The 27458-nt window shown below is 41.4% G+C and overlaps 1 protein-coding gene across 2 annotated transcripts in view; it reads right to left on the bottom strand.

The window, feature by feature from the left end:
* The window catches only part of MON2 (MON2 homolog, regulator of endosome-to-Golgi trafficking), a 129468-nt gene extending 102010 nt beyond the window's left edge, over positions 1-27458 (bottom strand). Inside the window, exons 1-2 of one of the 2 annotated variants that reach the window (XM_053255502.1) lie at positions 26552-27458; positions 14254-14317 (exon numbers count right to left, since the gene is read on the bottom strand). In XM_053255502.1, the coding sequence (XP_053111477.1) occupies positions 14254-14317; positions 26552-26662 (175 nt within the window). In that variant the 5' untranslated portion in view covers positions 26663-27458. The remainder of the gene's footprint in view (positions 1-14253; positions 14318-26551) is intronic. The other variant, XM_053255503.1, reaches the window with a different exon arrangement.

The following is a 27458-nucleotide window of genomic DNA, read 5'->3' as shown; positions in this document are numbered from 1 at the left end:
TCTGTTGTGGTATGACTTTGTGGTGGTATTATCCGTTTGAATAGTGATGGTGGAATGGGTAAGAAGTGGAAGTAAACCTAGGAGGGCCTTGGACTGCTAGAAGTTCTAGGTAATTGATGTTATGGGTGGCCTTGGATGGAATCCAGAGGCCCTGTAAGCTGAGGCCTTCCATGTGAACTCCCCAGCTGGTCTCTGACGCATCTGTAGTCAGAACAAATTGAGGAGATGGAGTATGAAACGGGGTTCCAAAGTGTAGGTTGTGAGGATCTCGCCACCAGTGTAAGGAGAGGCAGATGTAAAGGGGTACATGTAGCCAGCGGCTTTGTGGGTCGTACTGAGGATGAAAGTTGTGCAGGAACCAATGTTGTAGTGGCCTGGACTGGAGGCGAGCGTGAGGGAGTATGTGAGTGGTGGAGGCTATATATCCCAAAAGCTGTTGAATGACTTGAACTCTGTGGCAGTGTTGGGCAATGACTCTGGTAGTCAGAGAGAAGATAGACTGGATTCTGCAATCGGGCAGATAGAGTCTCATGTGTAGAGAATTAAAAAGGAGACCTAGGAACTCTATGCACTGGGTTGGCATGAGTTTGGATTTTTTGTAACTGATTTGGAAGCCAAGATTGGTTAGGAGAAAGATGGTGGATTTTGGGGGGGGGGAGTGTTTGAGGTTCTGGGGAGTATCTACAACTAGAAGCCAGTCATCCAGCATGGGAAGAGTTAAATGCCTTGTTGCTGCAAATGCGCCACCACGGGGGACATACACTTTGTGAACATTCGTGGTGCGGAGGCAAAGCCAAAGGGCTGGGCTTGAAATTGATAGGTGAAACGCAGGTATCTTTGATGCTGTGGGTGAGTGGTCAGATGATAATACGAATCTTTGAGGTCCAAGGAAACGAACAACACGCCCTTGTATAGGAAGACGAGTATGGTGGGTATAGTGACTATTTGAAAGTGTTTGTAAGTGATGAAGCGCTTGAATCCCTGAAGATAGGGAGGAAAGCGCCATCCATTTCTGGGACTGTGAAGTATGCAGAATGGAAGCCTTGAGAGTCTGAACTCAGAACTGGCTCTATAGCTTGTTTGTCGACGAGAGTTTTGACTTCTGATAGCAGAGTAGGAATAGAGATGGTGGGGATGGGGAGGCTGAAAGGTGGTATGGAGGAAAATTCTAGGGCATAGCCGATTCGGATGATAGTGAGGACCCAAGAGTCCAATGTTACACTATCCTAAGCTGGTAGAAAGGGGGAAGAATTGGGTTCTGAATCAGGCCCGGAGCGCAGAGTCATTGTTCCTTGGGTGGACCAATGGTGGTCTAGGCTTTGGGGCGGGCTGATGTTGAGCTGAGAAGGAGGGTTGGTATCTTAAGGAGAGAAAGGAAAGGTCACTCTGATGGTAAGAATGTGGGGGCCGTTGAGTGAGAGTGCGGTTCCATCTATTGGACCTATAAGATCTGGTAAGTAGGGGTTGGTGACTCATTGAGCATGCAGTATTATGAAGGCATTGAACCTTTTGAAGCATTTCATCCATCTTCTCCCCAAAGATGGCATCTCCTTCAAAGGGTAAGTCTTCTATTTGAGCTCAGGCATTGTACACCAGACCAGAGAAGCAGAGCCAGGTGTTTCTGCGAATCGCAACAGAGGTGGACATAACCTTGGCTGCACACTCAGTGGAGTGTCTAACTGCATGCAATTCTTGTTTGGCTAGCTTTACTGCTTCCTGCAAGAACACCTTGGCAGGATCCTTTTTACTAGGAGGAAGGTGGTCCAAGAAGGGCACCGAGCATTCCCTGGGAAAGTGGTTGTAGCAGGCATTGTAGGCTTGATGATTGGCAATGCCTAAGTAGAGGACTAAAATAGAATATAGACATCTGTCAAAGGTGTCTAGCTTTCTCCCTTCTCTATCTGGTAGAGTAGAAGCCAGGCAAGACCTGTGTTTGGATAATGATGACACCAGTATTACGGAGTTGGGTGTTGGATGGCGGAGGAAGGCCCCTGTCTGTTCGTCCTCAGTATGGACCCGGTAAAAATTTTGTAGAAGTTTACAAGGTTGAGGTAGGGAAGATTATTTTATTTATTTATTTATTTATTTGATTTCTATCCCGCCCTTCCAAAAATGGTCCAGGTAGAGGAGGGTCTAGGGTATTTGCTAGTTGTGTAGTAAAAGAAGGTTTGGTAGAGGAAGGCAGCAGTCTGCTTCTATTAGGGCATTTGGAAGCCGTGGCAGGTGGGTGAAGGGGAGAACGATCTTTTTGGCTAGTGTCACCGGTCCGGCTGGGATCCGTTCTGGGAAAAGCTTCTTGGGGGCACTACCAGTCAGTGTCATAGAAGTACCATTGCCTGGGGTGTTAGGAAGGTTGTGGCTGGTAAGAACGATAAGTAGGCCTATATTGCCAGTCAGAGTAGTATTGGTCCATGTATGCTGGTGGTTTATGGCTAGTCGAATAGAAAGTAGAGGGTCTAGCATAGACTGGAGGCCTGGGACGCTTTGGATAGAGGTTCTCAAATTCAGCCTCAAAGTTGGGTTCGTAACAGTCATGTTGGTGGTCATCCTGGATGTCTAATGGATCCTCAGGATCATAGGAGTCGGCTTCTGGATCGAAAAAGCCATAATGAGTGTCAGTGGGTTTGATGCCCTTGGTGTCGAGGCTTTGGCCAGCGTCAAAGGTTTCTTCGGTATCAAGGGCATGATCGGTGTCAAGGCAGTCTGCCTGATCTTTGGGTTGGAAACTTGTCCATGTATGCTGGTGGTTAGGGTTAGGGTTAGTCTGGTCTCACTGAGGCAATAACGGGTAAGCCTGCAGAGCGGCCGTTTGCTTCTTTTTGGGTCTAGGATTGGGTTCCTAGCCTGTAAGCTGTTTCTTAATGGTTTGAGGTTCTTGCGGTTGATGAGGTTTCTTTTTCTTCTTTTTCTTTAGTAATGAAGAGGAAGTGTTCAAGCCCGAGGGGCCATGAGTTGTGGAACTCGAGGTGAGAACGGTAAGAGGTCAGAGGGACCGAGGCAGCCATTTAGAAACCATAGGCTCTGTAAGTTGCCTGGGAGCGACCACATCCCCAATAGAGGCAGTAGAAGAGAGGGGCTGCAAGCCCGAGTCTCATTGGAGGGAATTCAATGTAGCTTGCATGCCCGAGGTCTTAGGAGGGGCCTGAACCGCCTGAGAGGACAAGTGCTTGTTCCCAGAGCTAGGAGCGAAGGAAGGAGGGGCAGTTCTTTCTCGCTTGTTTTGTAAATGTTGTGCAGTGGGAGCAAGCATTGCTCTTCTGGGCCTCACCAAAGCAAAACAAGCAATGACTGTGTCTGTCGGTGGAGGGGAGCTTGGCCCTGCACTGGACAGAAAACTTTAAAGTAACTTTACTGGCCATAAGCAAAAACAAAAAGCCAGGAAGATGGGGGCCCGAAGGGTGGGGAAGGACATGGGAAATGAAACAAAAAAGCAAAAGCAAAGGCAGATAAACTCAATTAAATGAGAGAGAGAGAGAAGTAAAAAAGGGGGGCAATGGAACAGTTGTGTTTTGTTTTGTTTTGAGCTTGGAGCAACTCACAGAGGTGTCGATCTATCGGCGAATGAAGAAAGACTGAGGAAGACTACTGGGACACAGCATACTACATCGGAGGGGGCAGGGCTACCACCCTTTTCAGCTTGGAGAAACTCCAACAAGGTCTCTACGCAGGCACAAAGTCCAATCGTGCTGAGCACAGAGACCAAGTCAAAGAACCAATATGGCATCGTAGCAAACTTTCACACCAATTGCCAGATGTCTGCCCAAAATTTTCTCCTTCATTTAGGCATGTCCTTACAGGATCCAGTGAGAAACCTCATCCACTCTGAAATTCCTACAGGTCCTAAGGCAAGGGACTGGACTAATAAGGAAATCAGACTTCTGTTCAATGGCCCCCCGAAATGCTAGTGCCAGTACAGCCTACTTGTTTCAATACAAAGTCTACAATTGAAATGTTCTCTACCAATCCCTTTTTACCATATCTTTCTTACCATACTGCAATTCAAGACTGATTCATAAGTTCAGATAGTCTTGCCATGGTAACTAGTAGAAACTCCATATTCAGAAAGAATTCTCTCCAATTAGCAGATGTCTACATCCACCATGCCCTGTTTGTGAACACTGCTAGAGAAATATTGTACCTTGTTCTGATAATGTAAGGCAACTTTTATGTTAAATTTGGTCTTTAGCAGTGGCTTTCAAACAGGATATAAATGAAAATACAGCCACTCATATAATACTGCAGAAAGATAAATAGCTTTTAAACTTTTAGCTCATATATATTTTTATTAATTATTTGGAGACTATGGTGTTCTTCCGAGTATACATCTTGCCTTTTTAATTATTATTTAATAAAAAGAGACACTAATATGATGGCTATCTTTCACCTATGCTACATGGTGATTAGATATTGGACTACTGGCACTGGATCAGAATTTATAAGAGTATTCCCCAAGGGTAAGCCCCTTCTAACCCTGCACATGCATTTGGAATGACTTCTTGTTACCTACAAGATGCATTCACAAACTAAAGTTTTGCCAGCCACTTCCATTACATATCTATTGTTAGTGCCACAAAGCACTGTTTATTTATTTTTTAACATTTATATTCCATTCTTCCTCCAAAGAGCCCAGAGCAGTGTACATGGTTATGTTTATCCCCCACAACAACCTTGTGAGGTAGGTTAGGCTGAGAGATATGTGACTAGCCCAGAGTCACCCAGTGAGTTTAATGGATGAATGGGGATTTGAACTCAGGTCTCCCCGGTTCTAGTCCAACACTAACCACTACACCACACTGTTAAGGCATGCACTGCAATATTACAAAATGGGTGTAAGTTAGCCTTGCACTTTGAACATAACCAGAACTAGGGCTGGCAGTGATTTAAAAAAAAATGCAAATTAGTTACCAAAACCTCAGCAACATCTTTGTTGCCTGAGCTAATTTTTAGTGAAAACTAAACTTCCATAATTAGATGGAGACACCAACGCTGAAGTTTCCCGATTCATTCCCTAACACACCAGACCTAAAAGTATGCTCTTAAACACCAGTCTCACTCTTTACTCAATGAAAGCTTCAGATGATTAGTCTCTTTATTAAATGAATTAAGAACTTGCAGACTCACTAAGTGCTGATGCAACCTTCACCACATCCTGGTCAAATCTCAAAATGAAGTTTTGCCTGAAGAAAGTCAGTACCTAATTTTTGATCATGTACTAACTTCTCACAGTGCCAAGACAGACACCATCTGGAGATTGCCTGCAAATGGCACACTACTGTATTATGATTAGGATAGGCTAAGAGATAGCGGCCGTCATGACATGCAATGCAACATTGGCATCTGTGACCTGTCAGTTTTGCTGAGTATGTGAAAGGCAGCCCCGGTAGTCTTGTGGAGCCGGGCTTGTGGGATAAAAATAACCAACTCCAGCAGCTGTAAGCTTTGTAGCACTACTCCTGGAAATTTGCCAGTGGCCCACTTATAGAATATAGTTTACCTTCTACCCACTTTGCATTACACCATATTGGTACATTCCTTAACTAAAATACATGTCAGCTTACAACATGAATAAAGCCCATATCTGAAATAAGACCATTATATAGTTGGGTTTGAATATATCATTTGCACAGCATTGCCTTATTTACTGAGTATGAGAAGTTACCCCTGTTTTACAGTTTTTCGCAAAAACATATCCATGTCAGGTTTTTAAAGCTATCCAATAGTGGTTCTTCTTTTTTAAATTATAAAATCAGTGATTAAACTATTCAGAGAACACCACAACTTACTGAATTAAAAACAAGCACGTCATGCAATATACATATCAGGTAGTATATAAATATGATAGATAATGCAAGAAAGCATTATATTAAATTTTTAGGCTATAACCCCATGTATGCAGAACTTTCCCCAACAGCAACTCCTCATCCTAATCAATCAGGGTCTTCAAGTTGGTGAAGGAGGAGATTCACAAATTCTGCTGAACTTACAGAGTTCACCATGGACAGGAAGGAGCCTAGCTTTCCATTTCATTTCATATCATTTCATGTGTACACACTGCATCTCTCCCCGCTCCCCCACCCCATTTTTCCTTATAGCAACCATAGGAAGGTATAGTTGGCTGAGAAACAAACTTGACTAAAATACCCCAGGGAGCTTCAGTCCTCAAAGCCACCCCCTCCCCGAAAATGCAGTACCAAAACTACAGCAACAGTACTGCATGTTAAGTGCAAAGAGACTGAATTAAAATACTATTTTCAAACATTATAAAACCACAACTGTTAGAAAGTGAAATATAGAAGAGGTAAGACCTTTCATCCATCCACATGATGCTATTCAGAGGAAGAGTTTATCCAAAAAAACATGTCTGGATGAAATTTGGCATTCTAGAAAAGTATAATAGTGAAGGCATTAACCTGTAGCCTGTATTTGATGCATAGACATATCAACATATCCAAGATTATTCCAAAGCTTATCAAGACTGATATTAATCTAAGAAAGTCTTTATAACATTATCCCTAAAAATTTTTTTTTAAAATGTAATACAATGAAAGAACAGCACTAGTAAGACTTCAAAAAAATCTAAATTGGCACATTATCTCTGAAGCTAATTATTATGCCACAGCCACACCACACTAGGAGTGTGCACAAAACCGGCTGGCCTGGTTCAGTCTTGGCCCCTCAAACCCCCCGCCCCCGTTTGGTTCGGTGAGTGTCAAGAAATTTTTTAAAATTTAATTTTTTTTTGTACTTACCCTCTCCAGGGGGCTTCTACGAGGCCACGGGGGGGGGGGTCATGACCTGTCCATGCAGGGCCCATTGCGCACAGCGGCCTCCAAAATGGCCTCCACAATGGGGACAAGGCCCAGAAAGGGCCAAAGATCTTACAAACTGAGTGCATTTATACATAAGGCCGGTGGGGTGAGAGGGAACATCCATGGACCTCCTCCGGGAGCCTCAGATAAACCCCCCAGAGGGGGTAAGTACAAAAAATAAAATAAATAAAATTTTTAAAAAATTCAGAACACCCACCCCCCCACCGGAATAGCCGGCGGGGTTTGGTCCGATGTCGAGCCGAACCGGGGGGGTTCAGCTCGACATCGAGCCATCGAACCAAACTGGTTCAACTTCAAACAGGTTCAGAATCGAACCTGTTCTCACATCCCTACTCTACACTACGGGAGCAAAGATTATGGCCCCAGCTACCTTCCAAAGTCCTGAAGTGTTTTACGAGTAGCATCCTGAATTACCTGGTTATATTCTTAGTTTTTCCAAAAGCTAAGTTGAGATAGTTCTTTGACTTAGTGTGAGTGTATTTGGATGTATAGCTGACATTACCTGTCATAGCTTTCCCACTTATGACAGCATTCATGACAGCAATGAAAATAAAAGAAAGATTAAATAAATAAAACAGAAGTGTTAAAACAAAAATATTTTTAGGGAAAGGACTATGTTCTAAAAGAAACTCTTACAACATGAGTAGGTTTAAATACATATAAGTAACTCTTCAAAACCTAATCTAGAGAGTACACAAAAGCCCCTATAAATCTTTTCATCAGCAGCAGTATGCCCAAGGAACATCACAACTGCATAAATGTACAACATTTCAAATAATTAACTCACAACAGAAATCTGATCCAAGTCCTGACAACAATGGGTGGAGTAGGAATTTTGGAAACAGATGCAGAAGATAAAGCACAGAAAAGGAGAAAGGATGCATGGTAGAACCTGACCATTTTGCTGTAGCCTTCTAGTTTTAACAAGTTAAAGCCTCTGTCATGAAGAATATTTCAAAGAAGCTATCACAAGATTATTATGTTTCCACCCATTGTTCATGCAGGTGTATTAGTTCCTACAGAAGTTCCTCAATACACCATGCACTTGAAAACAGCTCTGCATATTTTTTTAAGCAGCAAATTGTTATATTTGACTTTAAAAAATAAATAAATTACTTTACAATGTTCTCTAAAAAAACACCAAGACCTCTGTGGTAAGCCATTGGATATCTTTAAGAATACATTAGCAATTTAAATTTTACTACTATTTAGGGGTATACAGGCTTACAGGTGACCCTCGTTACCCGCGGTTTCAACAACTGTCATTTCACATATCTGCAGACAGGTCCTAGAGACCCTGTTTCTTTATCTGCAGTATAAAAACAGGCTAAAGTCTGCCTATTCATGGGTTTGAGTGGCCAGAGGTTACCTAGAAATGACTTCTGATGTCATTTCTGGCCACCATTTTACTGCGCAGATCCATTTTGTGGCTCTTAAAAAAAAAAAGACACCCATGATTTTTCACAGATCAGATTAATTGGGGGTTGGGGGGCATTGCTGGAGAGCAAGGTAGTACTTTATTTCTCTTACTTCTGCCTCATCCCCTTTTAGCCCTTTTTTGTGTAGGAACCTAACCCACCCACCCTTCCCACTGACTCAAGGTTTCCTTATTCATGGTTTCCGTATTCGTACTTAGAGGCAAGAATGAAACCCCAGCACATAACGAGGGCCACCTGTATTTGTTTTATCCCCTTTTCTGCCAACTCACAAACTCCTTAGTACTATATTATAGTGAAAGCAATCTCTGAAAGGACCCATGGAACTACCTGAAATGCTTTCTGAATGCTTCTCATTTCTGAACTGCCTAAAGTTTAACGTCAACATGACATGATTTAGTTATTTTCTTTGTACAGTACTAGAAACCTTTTAAAATCACTGTTACTGGCTGGTCTACTGCAACACCTTCTATAAAACACTAATATCTTGGTTAAGTTAAGAATGTATGTATTCTAGAAATAACTGTTTCAAGAAGCAAAATATGTGAGACATGTGAGCACTGTAAGATATTCCCCTTAGGTGATGGAGCCGCTCTGGGAAGAGCATCTAGGTTCCAAGTTCCCTCTCTGGCATCTCCAAGATAGGGTTGAGATTCCTGCCTGCAACCTTGGAGAATCTGCTGCCAGTCTGGGTAGACAATACTAAGCTAGACAGACCAACGGACTGACTCGGTATATGGCAGTTTCCTATGTTCCTATTACGGATCTGCTTGACTATGGCTTTCACAACCATGCTGCTTTTCTCAGATGACATGTAGAATATTAAAATGTTCTGGTTTCATTTTTTTCCACAGCATTATACTTTCAATATTGTCAATCATTAAAGATTAATATATCTAATATTTCAAGCCTAGAATTTCCATTCATACATCTTAGTATTCTCTACTTCCAATTAACCTCTGGCAAATATTTACATCTGACAGACCAGGCATGCTACCATCATAACACAATTATTTGGAAGTGAGTCCTGTTTGAGTCAACATAAATTTTCCTATTAGCGTATTTAAAAATCAGGTTGCCAGTCTTTCATGATGAGTAAATACAGCCTGGCAACAGTCTGCTGATTAATATTCATTAAACTAAGGCTGGGAGCCAAAGAGCTACTTTAGGTGTGTACAAGAGCTTAGGTATGCCTACTGGGGCTGATTTTTTTTTTTTTTTAATAACTTGAAATAGCAGATCCTTGTGTCATACCATAAACTATTTCTGAAAATTCTCTAAGATGTGAGAGACTGGGTTAATCTCAATTATGCTGAGTCAGTGTGGATCATCCACACAGTGTTTTATCCTGCTGTTCTTCATCTACACTGAATATAACCACAATCGCTCACAATGGATATTGGTCTCCCAAGGCTCCCCTCTCCTCACAGCATTACACTAACCATCTCCTTACCCTTTCCAATATCCTACCCAATCTCCCTTCTGATTCCTACTCACTCTCTCTGCCAGTTCTACAGTTGGCTCTGCAAAGATAACCACTTCTAGACAGAAATAGTGGAAACTGAAGTTGATTCAAACAGTTTTAAAAATTATTATGTACCCCATGCTGTCCTACTCCTATAGTAAAAGCCCTTAGCTGTGCAGGTACATGTTTGCGTACCTGCTGTTAGAACTTTGTAAAAGCCTCCTGTATATGCTTGTGTTTTAAATTTTTTCATCAGATTTGTTTTATATTTTTAGCTTAATATTTTAATTAATGCTGTTTAACATCTACATGAAACCACTGGGAGAGGTCATCTGGGGACTTGGTCTGAGTTGTCAGCAATATGCAGATGACACTCAGCTCTATCTCTCCTTGTCACCTGAGCCTAGGGAGGTGGTGGATGTCCTGAATTGGGGGCTGGAGGCTGTGATGGGTTGGATGTGGTCTAATAAACTCAAATTGAATCTGGACAAGATGGCGGTACTGTTGGTCAGTAGGAGAGCCAATCGGGATGAGGAGATCTTACCTGTTCTGGGTGGGGGTTGCACTCCCCTTGAAAGAGCAAGTACACAGCTTGGGGGTACGACTGAACCCGGCTCTGCTTTTGGAAGCTCAGGTGGAGGCGGTGGCCAGGGGTGCCTTTGCATGGCTTCGGCTAGTGCACCAGCGTCCCTTTTTTGAGAACACAGATCTGGCCACAGTTACCCATGCCTTAGTCATGTCACGGCTGGATTACTGTAACATGCTCTACGTGGCGCTGTCCTTGAAGAATATCTGGGAACTACAGCTAGTGGAAAACGCGGCAGCTAGGGTTTTATCTGGAGCAGCCTGGTGGGAATACATCACACCCATTCTGAAAGAGCTGAACTGGCTGCCAGTTCGTTTCCAGGCCCAATTCAAGGTGCTGGTTTTGACCTTTAAAGCCCTAAACGGTTTGGGACCGGGATACTGGAGGGACCGCCTGATCCCAAGGGTTGCTGCCTGCTTGACAAGGTCATCTGAGGGGGCTCTGCTCCAGGTGCCGACAATGAGGGAGGCTAGGTTGTCATGCACTCGGGACAGGGCCTTCTCTGTTGCTGCCCCCAGACTCTGGAATGCTCTCCCGGTGGGCATCCACTCCTCAATCTCCAACACAGGTTTTAGAAAGCATGTCAAATCGTGGCTTTTTACTCAAGCTTTTATATGATTGTTTCTGCTGCTGCTTCTTGTATTTTGTACTGTTTTTATGCTTGTGTTTTAATTTCTAATTTTTTAAATCAGATTTGTTTGTATATTTTTTAGCTCAATGTTTTAATGTGTCTTTTTTTATAACCTTGTTTTTAAATTTTATTGTGAGCCGCCTTGGGATTTTCTTAATGAAAGGCGGGGTATAAATTAAATAAATAAATGTGTCATTTTTACAGTCTTGTTTTTAAATTCTGCTGTAAACCGCCATGGGATTGTTTTAATGAAAGGCGGTATATAAATTTAATAATAAATAAATAAAATATATGCATGCTAAAGAATCCACAGTGTGAAGGGATACTATGTGTTACTTCTGTTTTACTATTTGGCCCCATATTTAATGAACCCAACAAGCACCACCACCAGCAAAGGGCTAATGGCACAGAAAAATGCCCAGCACCATCCTAAGAAATTCAAAAACAGTAAGAGTAAGGCAAGCAGGGGAAGCAAGTTGTACTGAAGTGTAGTGAAAAGCTGCTATGCCACCAAAGCACTTAAAATAAAATTAAAAAGCTGATAGCAGGAGATTGATGAAGATGACCTCAATCAGTCATGGATCGGAAGACAACTGTGCATAATTGTCTAGGTGTGGAAGTGAGAGTATGTTAGTGGTACTTCTTGGATCCCATCCTCTCCTGCTCAATGCAGATAATCACACCTCTACAGCTTGCACACAGTCTGTCCACACACTGCTCCTACTTGTAGATTAATCAATCATCCACATTCAAGACAGTAAAAGTGTAGTCTTGAAAAGCTACAGCTCTCTCACAGATTATAGAGCTAACCATGACCCCAAAATTCAGGAAGGGCTGTGTGTTGTCTGGCCATCCAGGTGGCATAAATCACTGTCTGGAAACAGCCTCTGTTTTGAAAGCACTCAGCTGTTCAGCATGGGGACTATTTTCAAGAAATACAATCCCAGGGCTCATGAAACTACTTCCAAGATTATTTGGATCCCAGCCAATGTATCTTGTTGCTTGTACATGTATTTTAATATTAGGAATACCCATTCAATTGGTGGTGTTCTCATCCTGTTAGATTTCCCAACCTTATAAAGTCTTTCTATATAAAACTATTGATTGTACATGAGATACTTTAGTATCTATATCAATGTTTCACAGTAGCCATTAAGCTTTATGTAATCTTCTCAAAGGTTAAGATTTAAAAACCTCTTGACTTAAGCTTACTGAAACTCTTTTACAGAAAACTACCTATTGTCCTGAGCTTACATTTTCTTTGCAGCCCCATAACATCTAGTTTCAGGAATGTGTTATTCCGCCCCGCCCCCTGAATTATTACCACCTTATACCATAATCATTCTCTCCAGCACCCACAGAAGCTTTTGTCTTTTGGCAAGTAACAAAAACACTTTTTAGTCAACATATGCACACCTCCATTACTCCTGTAGGATTCTTGCGATAGCTTTAAGTAATAATATTGTATAATATATTTAATTAAGCTGATGGCAACTGACATGGTTACAAGTCCCTCATTAATTACATTGCATCTGCTCATCTTGAAATAATTACTTTCCAATGTCAGTGCTCGATCTTAGCATATCCTCTGCTCAGATCATGAAGCAAACTTGGCTATTATGTGTTGTACATTTCTGTTTTTATAAGAATCGCAGCATATATTCTATTAAAGAGGTGCCTGAATTAGACTTAGTCAACACAGTATAGAAGGCATAAGGAATGTTTAAAAACAAAAGAGTTTTTCTATACATTCTAATAGATTTTATTTTGAGTGTTGAACTGTTTTCTGTGCTGGAAGTTTGAGCTCATTCAGTAACATTAATATAACCAAAGAGGGAAGATTAAAATTGACCTTTTATTACTAGCATATTGCCCATCAAATTTCATAGGAGTGGTGTTAGGGAGAGGATTCTAGCCTTTTCCTCTACAATTACTGTCACTTCTACTTCTTCCCTCCGGCACCATCTCTTTGTTCCAGCCTCAAATTGCCACCATTTCTGCTTCTTCATACTGCTGACCAACTTGAAGAACCTTCAACCCAGCTGCCTAAAATGTGCAGTTTGATTTCTCAAGGGTAGCATCCTAAACATCACCTGAAAAGTTTAGTGCGGCCCCTTTAGATTCCCATATATGTATTCATTTTTATTTACTGTAGCTCTTTGCAGTCAGGAAGAGGAGCCATCAGGAACGCATCTATACTATACCTCTTGTTGTTTCCTCCTGATCCAAGTTTGCTACTAATATAGAGTGTTGGAAACTAGCTATTTTATTTGTATGTGTAAGCGCATGCACCATGTGCATAATCTCTCTCTCTCTCACACACTCACACACACACACACACACACACACACACCATATTGTTATGACAGCTGGAATGTTCTCTGTATGTCTAATGTTGTCCAGCAAGTAGCAGCAAATTAATAAAGCAGGCAAAATATCCACACAGTGGGATCAATTGTCTGTCAGCAATTAGTTAAATGTAAGATCAGAATGTACATTCTGACTTAAGCTTGGAACTTGAGCAGAGATAGCAACCTGAACTGGGATATGCATCCAACACGGAGGGGGTCCTAGGTAAATTTAGGGCACAAAGTGACTGGCATCTGACATCGTTATGACAACGAAGAAGTCTTTGCAGTAGCCACAGTTCCATAGGTGGCTGTAACTATCTTATCTGAAATCAAGGAATTTATGGTGACTTGGTGTTGGTCACACACCAGACAACGGAAAGAAGCAGGATCGACATTTTAAAAACAGTGCCTACAAACCTGAATGCTACACAACTCCATCCCTATTTTAACATATTCTACTATTTTTCCATGATCTATAACCATGAAACATTCATTCTCCAATAACTTATTCCCTCTCAAATAACTTTGAGCTTTATATAGTGAAATAAATATAAAAAGGCACTTATCTCTTCAAAAAAATTCATCATCCAGACGACCTGAAGCAGCTGTTTGTCAGTTCTCTATATGGAAAGAGACTCGTCATCCAGACCAGGACTTCAGATAGCCAAGACTCTCTCAGAGTTTTGGTAACTACATACACTTAGCCATGAGGAACTCAGCTTACTTTATATTAGAATATTTATGAAAAGTAAAGAAACTGGTCACTGTTTTAACTTAAAATCAGACCTGCGTGTTGTGTATCTACTTTAATTAAATCAAGATACTGAATACCCATCATCTTACTAATGCAACGTTCTAAAAGCAATAAAAGTATCTGTATCACACATTGTTCTGATTTTTAAAAGTTTAATACAAAATAAAATATTTTATTTAATCCATTTTACAAATAATTACCTGCCAAGATGTCAGTGTTTCGTGCAGCTATCGTTTTTACTTTTATTATTCCTGACTCAGCAGCCTGTAAATAAAAGACAATAATTAGGTTAAGAGCCACTGCTTAAGTTCTGTAATATGAAAGCAATTGTTCATTTAACTAAAATACAATTAAACTTTAAAGTTGCTATGCCAGTAAAAATCTTCTTCTATTCATAGTTGCAGAAATGGCTTTCCCTAAAAGTATACTGCACTGACTAGGATTTCATTTATGGTGGATCATCTCAACAGGGGGCACTAGTACCCCTAGAAGTCCTCAAAAGTGCTCCCAGGATGTACTCGGCAACCTCCTGCCTCCTCACACTGCAGTCACACTATTTGTTCCCCATCTGAAGATTGCCACTTTGAAACTGATGAGTCCTCCATAATGTGCCTGCTGCAGAAGGGGAGGGAGGAGGGTGAAAATCTGCCTGTTCTGCTCCTGATTAGCTGGCTACACACTGAAGCGGAGAGTACCTCTCCGCTCAGCCTGACAGACAGGCTTCAAAAATTAGCAGTGAGTATTCCCCTTGAAATTAGTAGAACAAGTAATTTCAATAAGACTGCTAGTGAGTAACTTAGTGTGGATGAAAGCCAATGATTTCTTCAGTGAATTAATCATTCTGTTTTTCAAAAGAAGTTGACTATAATACTATATTAGAAGTATTGGATATTCTTTCTAAAACTGGGCATGCTTACTCAGAAGTAAGTCCCTTTGAGTTTAGTGGGAGCTTATTTCCTGGTAAGTGTGTATAGGGTTGCAAATCCTAGTTCCTTCAACATGAAATCATGTTTCGATGATATTCTATGTAGAACTATTTTTAAATCATACTTCCTTTAATATGTTTATTTCCATGTGAAATGTATGCAAACACACACAAGTAATTATGCATAAGTAAAACACAGTACAAATACAAAGAGAGTTTATTTCAATCCACACACCATTAAAACAAATGGTAATCACTTGGTTTGAACATCAAACCTGAGATTTAAGAAACCTTTAAAATCAGGAATCCAATCTAATACAGCAGAGTTAAATTTCAAAAAAACAGAATATAAAATTGAATTAAACTTAATACAACTTGGCCTCTCTCAGTATCTCTGACCTTGTTCTAAAGAAAAGTGTGCCGTTGAGTCGGTGTCAATTCCTGGTGACCAAAGAGCTCTGTGGTTGTCTTTGGTAGAACACAGGAGGGATCTACCATTGCCTCCTCCCATGCAGTATTAGATGATGCCTTTTAGCATCTTCCTATATCGCTGCTGCCTGATATAAGTGTTCCCCATAGTCTGGGAAACATACCAGTGGGGATTCGAACTGGCAACTTCTGGCTTCCTCATCAAGTCATTTCCCCGCTGCACCATTAGATGGCTGTCCAACCTTGTTCTAATTGCTGCCCAAAGTAACTTAGCTATGTTTTCAGTACTGTAATTGTGTTAAAGAAAAATAGTGATATACTTATCTATCAACATATGGCTAAAACCTAAATATCATCACCAAAAAGTAAACCCAGAAGTACACCTAACTTGTTAATTAATACCAATTTTACCTCAGAATTCTCCCAATAAATCTGTATGCAAAAATGTAAGAATGAGTAATAATTTGTTCAAATGTCATTTAAAAAAATTTTTTTAATGCTTGTGCAATTTTCAGAACACACTTTCAATTTCAAAAACATGTCTTCGTAAATTATCACATGCTCATATAGAATCTATTAAATATATTGCTTTATTTGAGTGCAGCGGGGAAATGATGTGACTAGCAAGCCAGAGGTTATCATTTCAAATCCCCAATGGTATGTTTCCCAGACTATGGGAAACACCTATATCAGGCAACAGCGATATAGGAAGATGCTGAAAGGCTTCTTCTCATACTGCGTGGGAAATGGCAATGGTAAACCCCTCCTGTATTCTACCAAAGACAACCATATGGCTCTGTGGTCGCCAAGAGTTGACACTTTACCTTTAAAGTGGTCCATGCAACACTCATTGAATTATTTTTAAAATCATTTGCAATTTTAAAATCATTTGCAATTTTAAAATCATAATGCAAATATGTCTAATAATTCAACTCTGTTGTACTATAATTGTAAATGATAGACTGATTAGGGGGTGTAACATAATGCTATCAGTAAATATTTTCATATTAATTATCACTATCATGATATGATTTAATTATCTTAAATCTAGATCACATCCTTTCTCCTGACAATTGACTTTGTTTCTGCATACACTAACAAACTCAGAGAAAGAGAAATCAAATCTCCTTGTAGATGTATGAGGAACGTACAAATAAAAATGATTAGTGCTATAACTAGGGATGTGCCAATTAGATATGGCTGTCTGAATTGCAGGCACCTCCCTTTAAATTTGAGGGCTTACCCGCCCCTTTATAGCAGAGGAGAGTAGTTCTGTACTTGCTCCTCACCCACTTGCTGCCATTCCTGCGCTCTTCCCAGCTATGCCCACACAGCACTCTACAATAAGTGATTGTAAGAAATGGATGTAAATGCACACAGCATTATCTTCCTGAATCTGCACAATTCAGTTGAGAAATATGAAGCTTATTGAGATACTGTATATGATAATGCCAAGAAGTGGAGTATTCAATCTAAGATTGCTACATTGTGCAACATTTCTTCAGTTTTCTTTAATTACACACACTAAACACTGCCATAAATCAATCATAATATGATTGTTTCACTGTTCAATTGCATAAACACTGGTTACACTTGAACTGCAAGATACTTGCATCTGTTCTCCAAGAAGGAATTTCCCAGTTCACATTTTTAGTATGGGAAGAGATCTTGAAAATCTAGCAAGTTGTCATTTCAATCATTTATGCCTGCTTTATTCAAATATTGTATATAACTCAAATATTTTGTATATAAGCCACATGCATTCAAATCATAGGGCACTCTCTCACTTAAACAATGAAGCTTCATCTAGACATTTATATATTCAAAATAATTCTAGATCACTTTTTAAAAAAATACTTTACCCAAAGGCTTTATAACAGAACAGAAAATAAGAAATCAAAAAATAAGAAAAAGAGGAACAAAAATAGCACAATGAAACCATATAACATCAGCATTTTTTTGTTGTTAAACCAATCTCAGAAAGTGAGTCTTAAAAGTCAATTGTGGTGGGCTGGCAGATCTCCTCTAGCGATGTGCACAGAATGGGTTCGGAGGCCCTTTATGGTTTGAACAAAGGGTTGAACTGGTTTGAAAGACCAGCGGTTCAGCTGATTCGAAGGTGGTGGGAATCTCTTTAAGGACTGAGGATGGTGCTCTTATGATGTGTGCACATGCAGCGGCAACTTCTGATCCAAGGAGGCATAAGTGCAGCAAGGAGATAAGCTGCCATCCTGCCAGACCATTTTAAAAGGCAGCGCTGGCAGGGGAAGTGTGACAGGAGGAGTAAGAACATCCTCCCCTGTCCTTAAAGAGATCCCCTCCCACCTTCGAACCAGCAGGGTTCCATGCCGGAACCGGTACCTAAACTCCTCAGGCAGAGAGTTCTAGAGATGTGGTGCCACCACTGAAAAGACACTAGCTGGCCCCACAAATCAGATCTTCTCTTTTATCCCACAGACCTCCTAGAGAACCCTCGGAGACCACCAGTGGTCTGTGGATCACTGGTATTTGGTAACCACTGGCCTAGAACCTTTCTCCCTGGTGTGCTAGTTTTCCATTTTCAGGGAATTTCCCTCCCCATGGAGGAACACTCAGAAGTGGTGCAATCCATTCTACCACATCACCATGCTACCATCTCATTGTTCATGTAAAGAAACATCCTGAGTTCAATGAGTTCCACTAATAGAATGCTACAACATGCTGGTCATTGTTCCCTACTTACTATGTTCAGCCACAAACAATTACTATAAGAAATTGATATATCTCTGGGGATAATTACACTTAACTAGTATTTATAACCACTGGTGCTACAGTTAGAGCATCACCACTATAATTTGTTTGTACATATACACAAGTTCTGAAATGCTGATTAATCACTCACCAATCACTCACATGCAGTACGTACGAGGAAGATGTTCTACAGTAGGAGAGTGTGATAGGCAACTAAGCACAGAATCCCAAATGAACATCATTTAAACTTCCAAGTTTCATACACCAATACTGTTACAGAAAAAGCTTGTGTTGGGGGCGCAGACAGCACCCCTTTATATGATTTGGAGTCTATTGTATTTATTTATTGTTCAGTTTTTATGCTGCCTTTCATAATGAATCTCAAGGCAGTTTACAAAAGTTAAAATACAATAAAATTACATTAAGGTTACATCTAAAACCTTAAAATTAGGGATGTGCACGGAGATCTTCGGCGCCGGCAGGGGTGGGTGTACTCACCCCTCCCGCCGCATTTCCCCCACCAGCGCACTGTCAGATTTAAGCCCCTCGGGGCTGCAGTGTTCCTCCCTGCCGCCCCGTTTCTGCCATCGGCTGGAAGTTGCGAGTGCGCATGCGCCCGTTGTGCGTGCGCGTACGACGGGCGCACGCGCACTTGCGACTTCCGGCTGATGGCAGAAACGGGGCAGCAGGGAGGAATGCTGCCGCCCCGAGGGGCTTAAATCCGACAGCGCGCCGGCAGGGGAAATGCGGCAGGAGGGGTGAGTACACCCTCCCCCGCCCTTAAAGGGCTACCCCTGCCGGCACCGAAATGCCGAAACAGCCCCAAATCCGAAATGTTTCGGAGGCCTTTACAATGGCCTCCGAAACATTTCGGGCACATGCCTACTTAAAATGAGTGAAACAATAAAAATTATAACACAGCCCAACACCCCACCATTTTAAAAAGACCATTAAAAAGACAAACAGGAAAGCTGAGGGACTCAGCAGCCCCTAAGGGGTATTCTATTTTTTTAAAAAACAGCCACAGATGTCAAGGAGTAGACATTCACTGGGAAATCACTCCAGAGCCAGAGAGTTGCAGGATTGCAACCTCCACCTTGGCAACTTGAGCTCATGGATTATGAATACTGCACATGTCCATATTTGTCAAATATGCAGTTTGGTTGCTTGGCACAAGCAAAAATGGGGCAGGACTGCCCAAGGTCAGGTTAGCAAACAACTGCAGGGAGACACACACACCCCTCCCCCCTGCCATGGTCTCTATTTTGCAGGAAAGGGAGGAAACTGGCGAGCAGACTCGGGTCAAAGAGACCTTTGCAAGCAAAATAGCCACCCCCCTCCACAATGGGATGACATTTTCCTAATCCCTTTCACAACTACTCAGATAAGTATGGCACACCCCCAGCCTCCTATCACTCTATTAATGAGCTGGCGCAGACCCAGAGATAGGATCATTAACAGAAAAAGAAACCTCTCTCTCAGGAAAGGATGCCCTTTCCGATAAGGCTTTTGAGTTCACCTATAAAGTACCATACACACACCTCTCCACCAGCCATTCCAGCTTTTGTGCCTTAAAGAGCACACCCACTTGCCTGGTTCATATAAACATTAACTTATTTGTTACAAGCGAGTTTCAGACCCTGCAGTCAAGGCACTTGACTTATGCATTGCCTCAGGATATGTTTCTGAGTACAAAAACCCCTGGCCTAGTCACATGGCTTTGGGATCAGTCTGGGAATCACATCTGAAGTCAGACTCCACATGGATTTTGCCCTGCTGGTTCTCAAGGGTTCAACTGCTAACACTTTGCTCCTCACCTCACCCTTTCTGCTGCCATCTCCCTGCAAGGAAGTCTATCGGCACACCCCAACCTGCAATTGTAGCCAAAACCGACGGATCGGGACCGGTAATACTAACTGCCTATCCCTTTACATCTCCTTGCTCCCCACTCTCTCTTCTTTAAATCTATAGGTCAGTCTTTTATCATGTAAAGGCTTCAGCTAATTCATTGTCAAATTCAGACCTTAAGCCAAAACACCTCTACGTGAGACTCTAGTTAATACTGTTAGTTGAGATTTTATTTCCTCCTCACCTTGCCTAATCAATTTTTCTTTTCCTGTACCGGTATAATCCCTAAATAAATCTTGACTGCACCACATTTCTGTCTCCTCATTTTTCAGACCAAAACTTTGCACAAATTTATTCTGTAATGAACTGTTCCATGTAATCACACTGATTCCCCACGTTAACCCAAAATCTCGATTTGTATGTTTAGCCAGCACTCCGGAACAGTCTCATTAACAATACTGACACAATGGTTTACTAGAAAAGATGTTTCACCCAAAGCACCTGTTTTCATTTTCAGTACAAGAACATTTCAGGATTGTTAGTACACTTTAGATGTCCAACATATCTCTGTAAGAAACCCTTGAAAAAGTTGAAGAGAAATGCAAAAAAGATGCAGGTAAGAATAGTTTTTCTAAATTATACCAATATCAATGAGCAACTTTAATTTATTTTAATTATTCATGTTGTATTGAGAAACCCCAACTGCTTTTCAATATTCATATTAGCTTGCTTACTTTTTTACCAAACCAAAAGTCTATGCTCCTGGATACCACTCCTCAGCAGTACCCTGAACCTTCTGTAAAAAAATGAATAAATCTTAGTTTAAAGTCTTAGTGAAGATAATTCAGCTAGAAAAGTTGCTATTCAAAACGTCCGCTTATGCCGATCATGTAATGAACATGCGTGTGTGTGTTGTACACGTGTGTATGCGCACGCTCGTGTGTGTGTGTCGAAGGGGTGGGAGGGGAGAGACTGAATAATGCCAGCCTTATCACGTTACTGAGTTACTTGTACTTGCTGATTTCAATAAAGATATTGGAAAATCTTTTAAAATCTTTGGAGGAGTTAAGCCCTCTTTACTTGTTTCTCATAGGAAAGGTTCAGAATCATCCTTGGTTATCACAATGGCAATAGAGTAAGGCAGGCAAAGCAGTCTTAGCTCTCTATAAAAATAAATAATAATCATGGTATTACAAAGTAGAGCCACAATGCAGCTTTCTTCGTTGGGGTTGCCTATTCTGTCTAAAGGTATTTCTGGAGACTCGCCAACCAGTCCACCATTTCAGCCACTAAAATCTCCAAAATTTCTTTCAACAATCAACTGGAGACCTATGCCAATTCCTGAAGGCAACTCTATTCTTTGTTGCCCTCAGGAAAACTACCAGTTGTTGACATAAGATTCTGTAATCCACAAGCAGTTGGGTCACTGGCTACCTGTGCGATTCCCCAGAATATATGCTTGATTTTAAAAATACATTTTCCAGTTCTAAAGTTTCCACTGATATGCATGAAGACAGACTTGCAACTTATTTTAAAGGCAGGGCTGGTTCCAAGTTTACACGGTGGGGGCGGGGGGCTTATCTAATTGCCTTCCACAGACCTCCTCCTACCAGGGTGGGGAGAGAACAACTTCACCACAACCACACAAAGTTATGGGAACAGAGATAGGGGCCATCATGGTGTTAAAGTATATAGCAAAAATGCAGCTTTCTTCACTGAGATTGCCTACCCTGGAGATATTCCTGGAGAAGATGGTCTTTCTAAGGCCCTGCTTAAAGGTACATAAACTGAATTTTAACATGACCACACATATTATGTTTTCAAGTAAGATCCTCTCTCATGTCCAAGATCCCGAAGACCACTTCACCTAATTATTCTCTCATAGAATTTGGAACATACGTTACTTTGTTTAATTATTAGATGAAAACTATACTCCCTGTATTAACATTGGGTATCATTGTATTAGCAGTATAATTTTGGGCATCTTTGTCACCTCAGCTGTTTGGAATATTCAGCTGTTAATTGATTATATTTGATAGTCTGCCAAGAAACACACACCATGGCACTATGTGAGACAATCAAGTGTATGGGACGCTAAAACAAAGACATTGCGGAAGAAGTGGTTTTTTGAGGCATTTTACATTCACCAAGAGTAGGATGGGAACTGTTTGGAACTACTGCTCTACATAGCGACCTGCTCTTCTGTGGTGACATCTCATGGGTCTGGGCCCCTATCCCACACAAACTGCATAAACAGTAGCAGAAACACTATGTGTCCACCAATATTCAGTGTTTTTGCAGATTAAATTAATTATAGGAAGCATGGCATACACAAAGACTTGTCCAAGTCAGAGTTTCAACTATCAGCAGCCCTTAGTTTGTAAAGGTCCTCAGTACAACTCTAATGCTGGAAAGAGTACCCAAGCTTGATGGGTGAAATCAGATATCAAGTAAAGCAGCATATCTATGCATTCTTCTGCAGGCCATTGCTTCTTTAAACATTTAAGAAGGTGGATTTAGATCAAGGCTGTAGTCCTATACAAACTTAATTTGCAGTAAGACCTTTTGAACCCTAAGGAGTATTAAAGTAAAAAATGTGTCAGACTAGGCAGCAAGTCAGATTTGATACAACATCCTATACAAAATAAGTTATTATGGATCATAAAACTTGCCAGTAAATGCTAATAGAGCAAAGAGGTGGTACAAATATTAAAAATAACATTCTTCCTTTGCTTATCAAAGGAAGCTGATCAAAGCTATCTGAACAGAATTCACAAGTGGGTTTAAATAACTGGTTAATGTTTCCTTGTGCAATTAGTACCATGCAGTTCAATCCTAATTTAGAAGGCAGACATGTACTACGGGCTAACAAAGAACAAAGACTACCCTCTATGTATTTTTAAACAATATTTATCTCTACAAATAATTCAAAGTCCTTAATATAAACTACATGACAACATAATATGTGGATTTAACTTTAGCATTTTAAAACATATATTTACCAGCTATTATTTCATTCTACTAGCCCTAATATCCCATGCTATCACATCATAGCATTTAAGATCTGTAACAATTTTATACAAACTGGAGTACTGAAATTCTGTTGAAGAGCTGAATAGTGTTTTCCAGTGGTTTTAACTTTGGATACTCATCACTGAAACTCTTTTAGTAAAATCCTCCATTTGATAAAGCAATCAATTCTTTTTTTACCTAACCCCTTCAGCACTTTCTAGGGCACTTCTCACAACACCCACTGCCACCAGCTTGGTAAACCAGTCCACAAAACTGTTGTAAGATTGGATGGAACCCACCACTCAAATGTTTAGGAATGGTTAAATGTGGAAGATTTTGGGATCAAGCCAACATCAGAAACAGAGGGTAGGAATAAATGGACAGTTTGCACAATGGAGGAAAGTAAGTACTGGGACCAGTGCTCTTTCACTTATTCTTAAAGGATCCAGAAGTTAGGGTAAACAGTGAAGTGGCCAAATTTGCAGAAGACACTTAACTATTTAGGGTAGTGAAATCCAAAACAGATTGTGAGCAGATCCAAAAGGATATCTCCAAACTGGAAGAGTGGGCGACAAAATGACAAATGTGGTTCAGTGTTAGCAAGTGTAAAGTGATGCATATTGGGGCAAAAAACCTACCCAACTTCACATAAACACTAATGGGTTCTTAGTTGTCAGTGACTGACCAGGAGCATGGAGTAGAGAGAGTGGACAGAGAATTTCCTCTTCCTGTCTCACAACACTAGAGCCATGAAACTGATGGCCAGGAAATTTAGGACCAACAAAAAGAAGTACTTGTTCACACCGTGCATAATTAATATATGGAAATCTCTGCCACAGGATGTGGTGACAGCAATGGCGACTAGCTTGGATGGCTTTAAAATGGGCTTAGAAAAATCAGTGAAGGACATGTCTATCAATGGCTACTACTCTGATGGCTGTAGGCCATCTCCAGCCTCAGAGGCAAGATGCCTCTAAATACCAGTTGCAATGGAGCAAAAGCAGGAACGAGGGCTGGTGTTCCCTCTAATAGGAATTGCCAGATGTTAACTACAACTCCCATAATCCCTAAAGGCCATTGCAGCTGGGGTTGCTGGGAGCTGTAGTGAACAATATCTGGAAATCCCTGTTAGAGGGAGAGAGTATGTCCTCACTCTTGCCTGTGGGCTTCTCAGAGGTTTTTTAGTTTAGAAAACTAAATAGAAACACACCAAAATATGGGAAAGTATATATTACACACACACACACATTGTGTTATATATATATATATATAAAACACAGACACACTCAATGTACATATTGTATTAAGCAATGGGGGCATATCTCTATGAATTCATATTTAATCGACAAAGCGAAAAAGTTCAGACAAGGTAAATTGATCTCCTTATGAACCAAATAATCTCTCACTAATCAGAACTGACTGAGATGGTGGTTCTCCTTGAACATTAAAAAATGAACAGGGCAAGATGCTGTATATCTGTGTAAAGCATTCCAAGCCCCAACCTGGTACTGATGTGCCCAGATGCATTACCCCCCACATGCTGAACACACATTGTTTGTCTGGAAAAACAAACACTGTAAGGGTTAAGAGATTCTTTCTGTGACTGGAAGGATGGCAGGTATCAGACTTTCTATCACAGAAAGAATCTCTTCAAGCTTACTGCGTTTTTCTGCAGACAAATGCTGTAAACGTGGACAGTGAAGGGGAAAACCTTCCAAGCACATCAGGGCCAGGATTGCGGGTGCACTCTGGTAAAGTATTTCCCATACTTGTTAAAAATATATATTCTGAAACGGGCTAGTAGTTTCCTGAAATTTATTGATTTCTATACTATCAAATCATATATTGACCATCCTATTTATTTATGTATTCTTTATTTTTCTATGTAAAATAGTAAACTCTAGTTTTCTATTGAGAACTTTGGTTGAAGAGCGGTATATAAATATAAATAATCATAGTAGTAGTAGTAATATATCAAATGTTGCATAGTATTGAGATTAACAAAGCCTCACTATAAAGGCTTGAACACATTCACAAAAAATGAATTAAATGCAAGAAAACCATTCTCTACCTCTTCCTCTAAGAGATGGTTTTCACTACACTTCATAAATATGAAAACTTATCAGCATGCCCCTAGGCATCCAATCTGCATATTGGTCTGTAACTTCTGTGTTATTTTCATTTATCTAAGAAAACTTAACATTACCAAGGTCTGAACAGAAAGAAAAGAATATTCACGAAATTATGATCTCTACTATTAGTACAAATATTTATATACCTAAAGTTTTAAACACAATTTACATGGCGGGGGGGGGAGCAATAAATAAGATGGTTCCCTGTCCCAAAAGGGCTCATAAACCAAATAATCAACTCAACTTTTCAGGATAACAATATTGAAAAGATGGTTGTTTCCTATATCTAAACACCAGACTAGAAAAATGGTGTACCAGACAGTTTGCACAAGGAATAAGAATACTTCCATACCTTAACTGAAATATATATCAAGATATTTTAAGAAGCTCAAGTGCACATGTAAACATAGTTTTAAAAGATGTTCATACACTAATACTTACTAATAGTAAATCCTTATTATATGACAAAATTCTCAAAACCCTTTATTAAAAAGAATAAATCCTCAGCATTACAGTAAGTTAACAAAACATCATTCATATGAGAATCTATTGTTTCCCAACTCTAACCTCATGCATACTATCATACATGAACTCACTCGCACATACAAATTATAGCAACATTTCACTGCCCGAATGCACCTTCAGAATTTCAAAATTCTCAAGTTCTACCAAAGTTGTGAGAAGATCCAGCCCTCAAGTGGGATAGACATCACGCTAGCCACACAGATGCAGTCTGAAATACTCATTCAAATTCAGTATGCAATAGAAACTTGCATGCACATTGATGACCAAATAGAAACAGTTTGAAGGAGTAATACAATCCAGCCTCTTTTGATTATAAGAGTACTTTGGATTATCACACAAACCATGAGAACCACTACTTAAAACCACTTGACCTCAAAGAGTCAACTTTCCCAAGCTACTAGTTATCAAAATAAACGAGTTATCAAACTACACAGATTTCTGTGTCATCTCTTGGGCAGCTTCCTTTATTCAGAGACCTCATCGCTGGGATCTAGATCTAAGAAGTTGGTCTACTAGAGATTGAAGTTATCCAGGGGTGAGGTGTAACCAAGTACAGGAAGCAACGGAGAGGCAGAAAGTGCTGTAGTCGGACAACCATGGCCAAGAGACCCAGAGATTTCCATGCACACAGTGGCCCGACCTGTCCTATCCGAGATCGGATTTCAGTTTGCAAAGAAGAGCAAGACGACAACATTATTCCAAACAAGGGCTTAGATGACCCGCCCCCTCCAGCCCTCTCCCCCCAAACTAAGCAGAAAGAAAGAAAAGGAAAAACTAATACCATCAATATACAGCTGGCGAGTTTCTCCCACAGACACACCCCACCCACCCCCGTCCCCATCCCATCCCAGAAAGTACACCACCGGCCGCGACAAACTGCCATGTGCCCTTCCTCACCTCCTTGACAGGAGGAAATTTTTTGCGGCACTCCAGACTCAGGGCCCGCAGGTCGCCCTGCATGTTTTCCAGCAGTTTCTTCACGGCCTCAGGACTGCTCGTCCCGGCCATGGCTCCGCCGTGTTGCGAAGACAGCGACAACCGCAGCAGCAGCAGCAGGGAAGGGAGGCCGACAAGTGACAGGACGGCTCAGCCAGCGTCGCTGTCTTCAGTAGAAACGCCCCGAGGCCAAGAGAATAAGATCCACCGTCCAGAGAGGAGGGAAAAAGCGAGCGAGCAAGTTCCTCCGAGGCCGGCCCTGCCGCGTCCACGTCCGCTCCTGTTCCCACAATGCCGGGCGCTGGCGCCGCCGCCGCTGCCGCCGCCACACGTCAGCCCCGCTTCCGCACGCGCTGCCCGGAGAAGGGGCGGAGCGGGAAGGAGCCAGCGGGGGCGGCTGCTGCTCGCAAGAGGCAGGAAGCAAGCCCGGGGCAATGCTGGCTTTTCTTGGGGGTGCCACGACGACATGGGGACCTGCAGCCATGGGGTGGGTGGCCGCGCCGCCAAGGCTTCGCTTGAGGCGGGATTTCGTCCTGAAGCATGGGAAATATCCACGGCCTCAGAGCACGTGCAGAGCGCTTTCCCCACAACACGGAGCAGCCGCAGCGTGTCCGCACAGCGAATGATGCGGAGAGACGCCGGCCCACGTGAGGAGCTCTAGCAGCCCGGGTCAGGTCCGGCACCCCGCTCTTTCTGAAAACGAACATGGATCATCTGCTCGTGGCATCCATCCTGGTATTGGTTGTCGTTCTTAGGCTGGAGAGAACCACTTTCCTCTACCCGGACCAAAGATAAGGAGAATCAGGCTGGCATTGCCGGTTTTCTTTCATTACAGCATTAGCAACAGCAACCGGGGTAGGCAACGGTT

This window comes from Hemicordylus capensis, chromosome 5 (genome assembly GCF_027244095.1).
Source record: "Hemicordylus capensis ecotype Gifberg chromosome 5, rHemCap1.1.pri, whole genome shotgun sequence".
Taxonomy (NCBI): domain Eukaryota; kingdom Metazoa; phylum Chordata; class Lepidosauria; order Squamata; family Cordylidae; genus Hemicordylus; species Hemicordylus capensis.
This window is presented reverse-complemented; position numbering and strand designations above follow the sequence as displayed.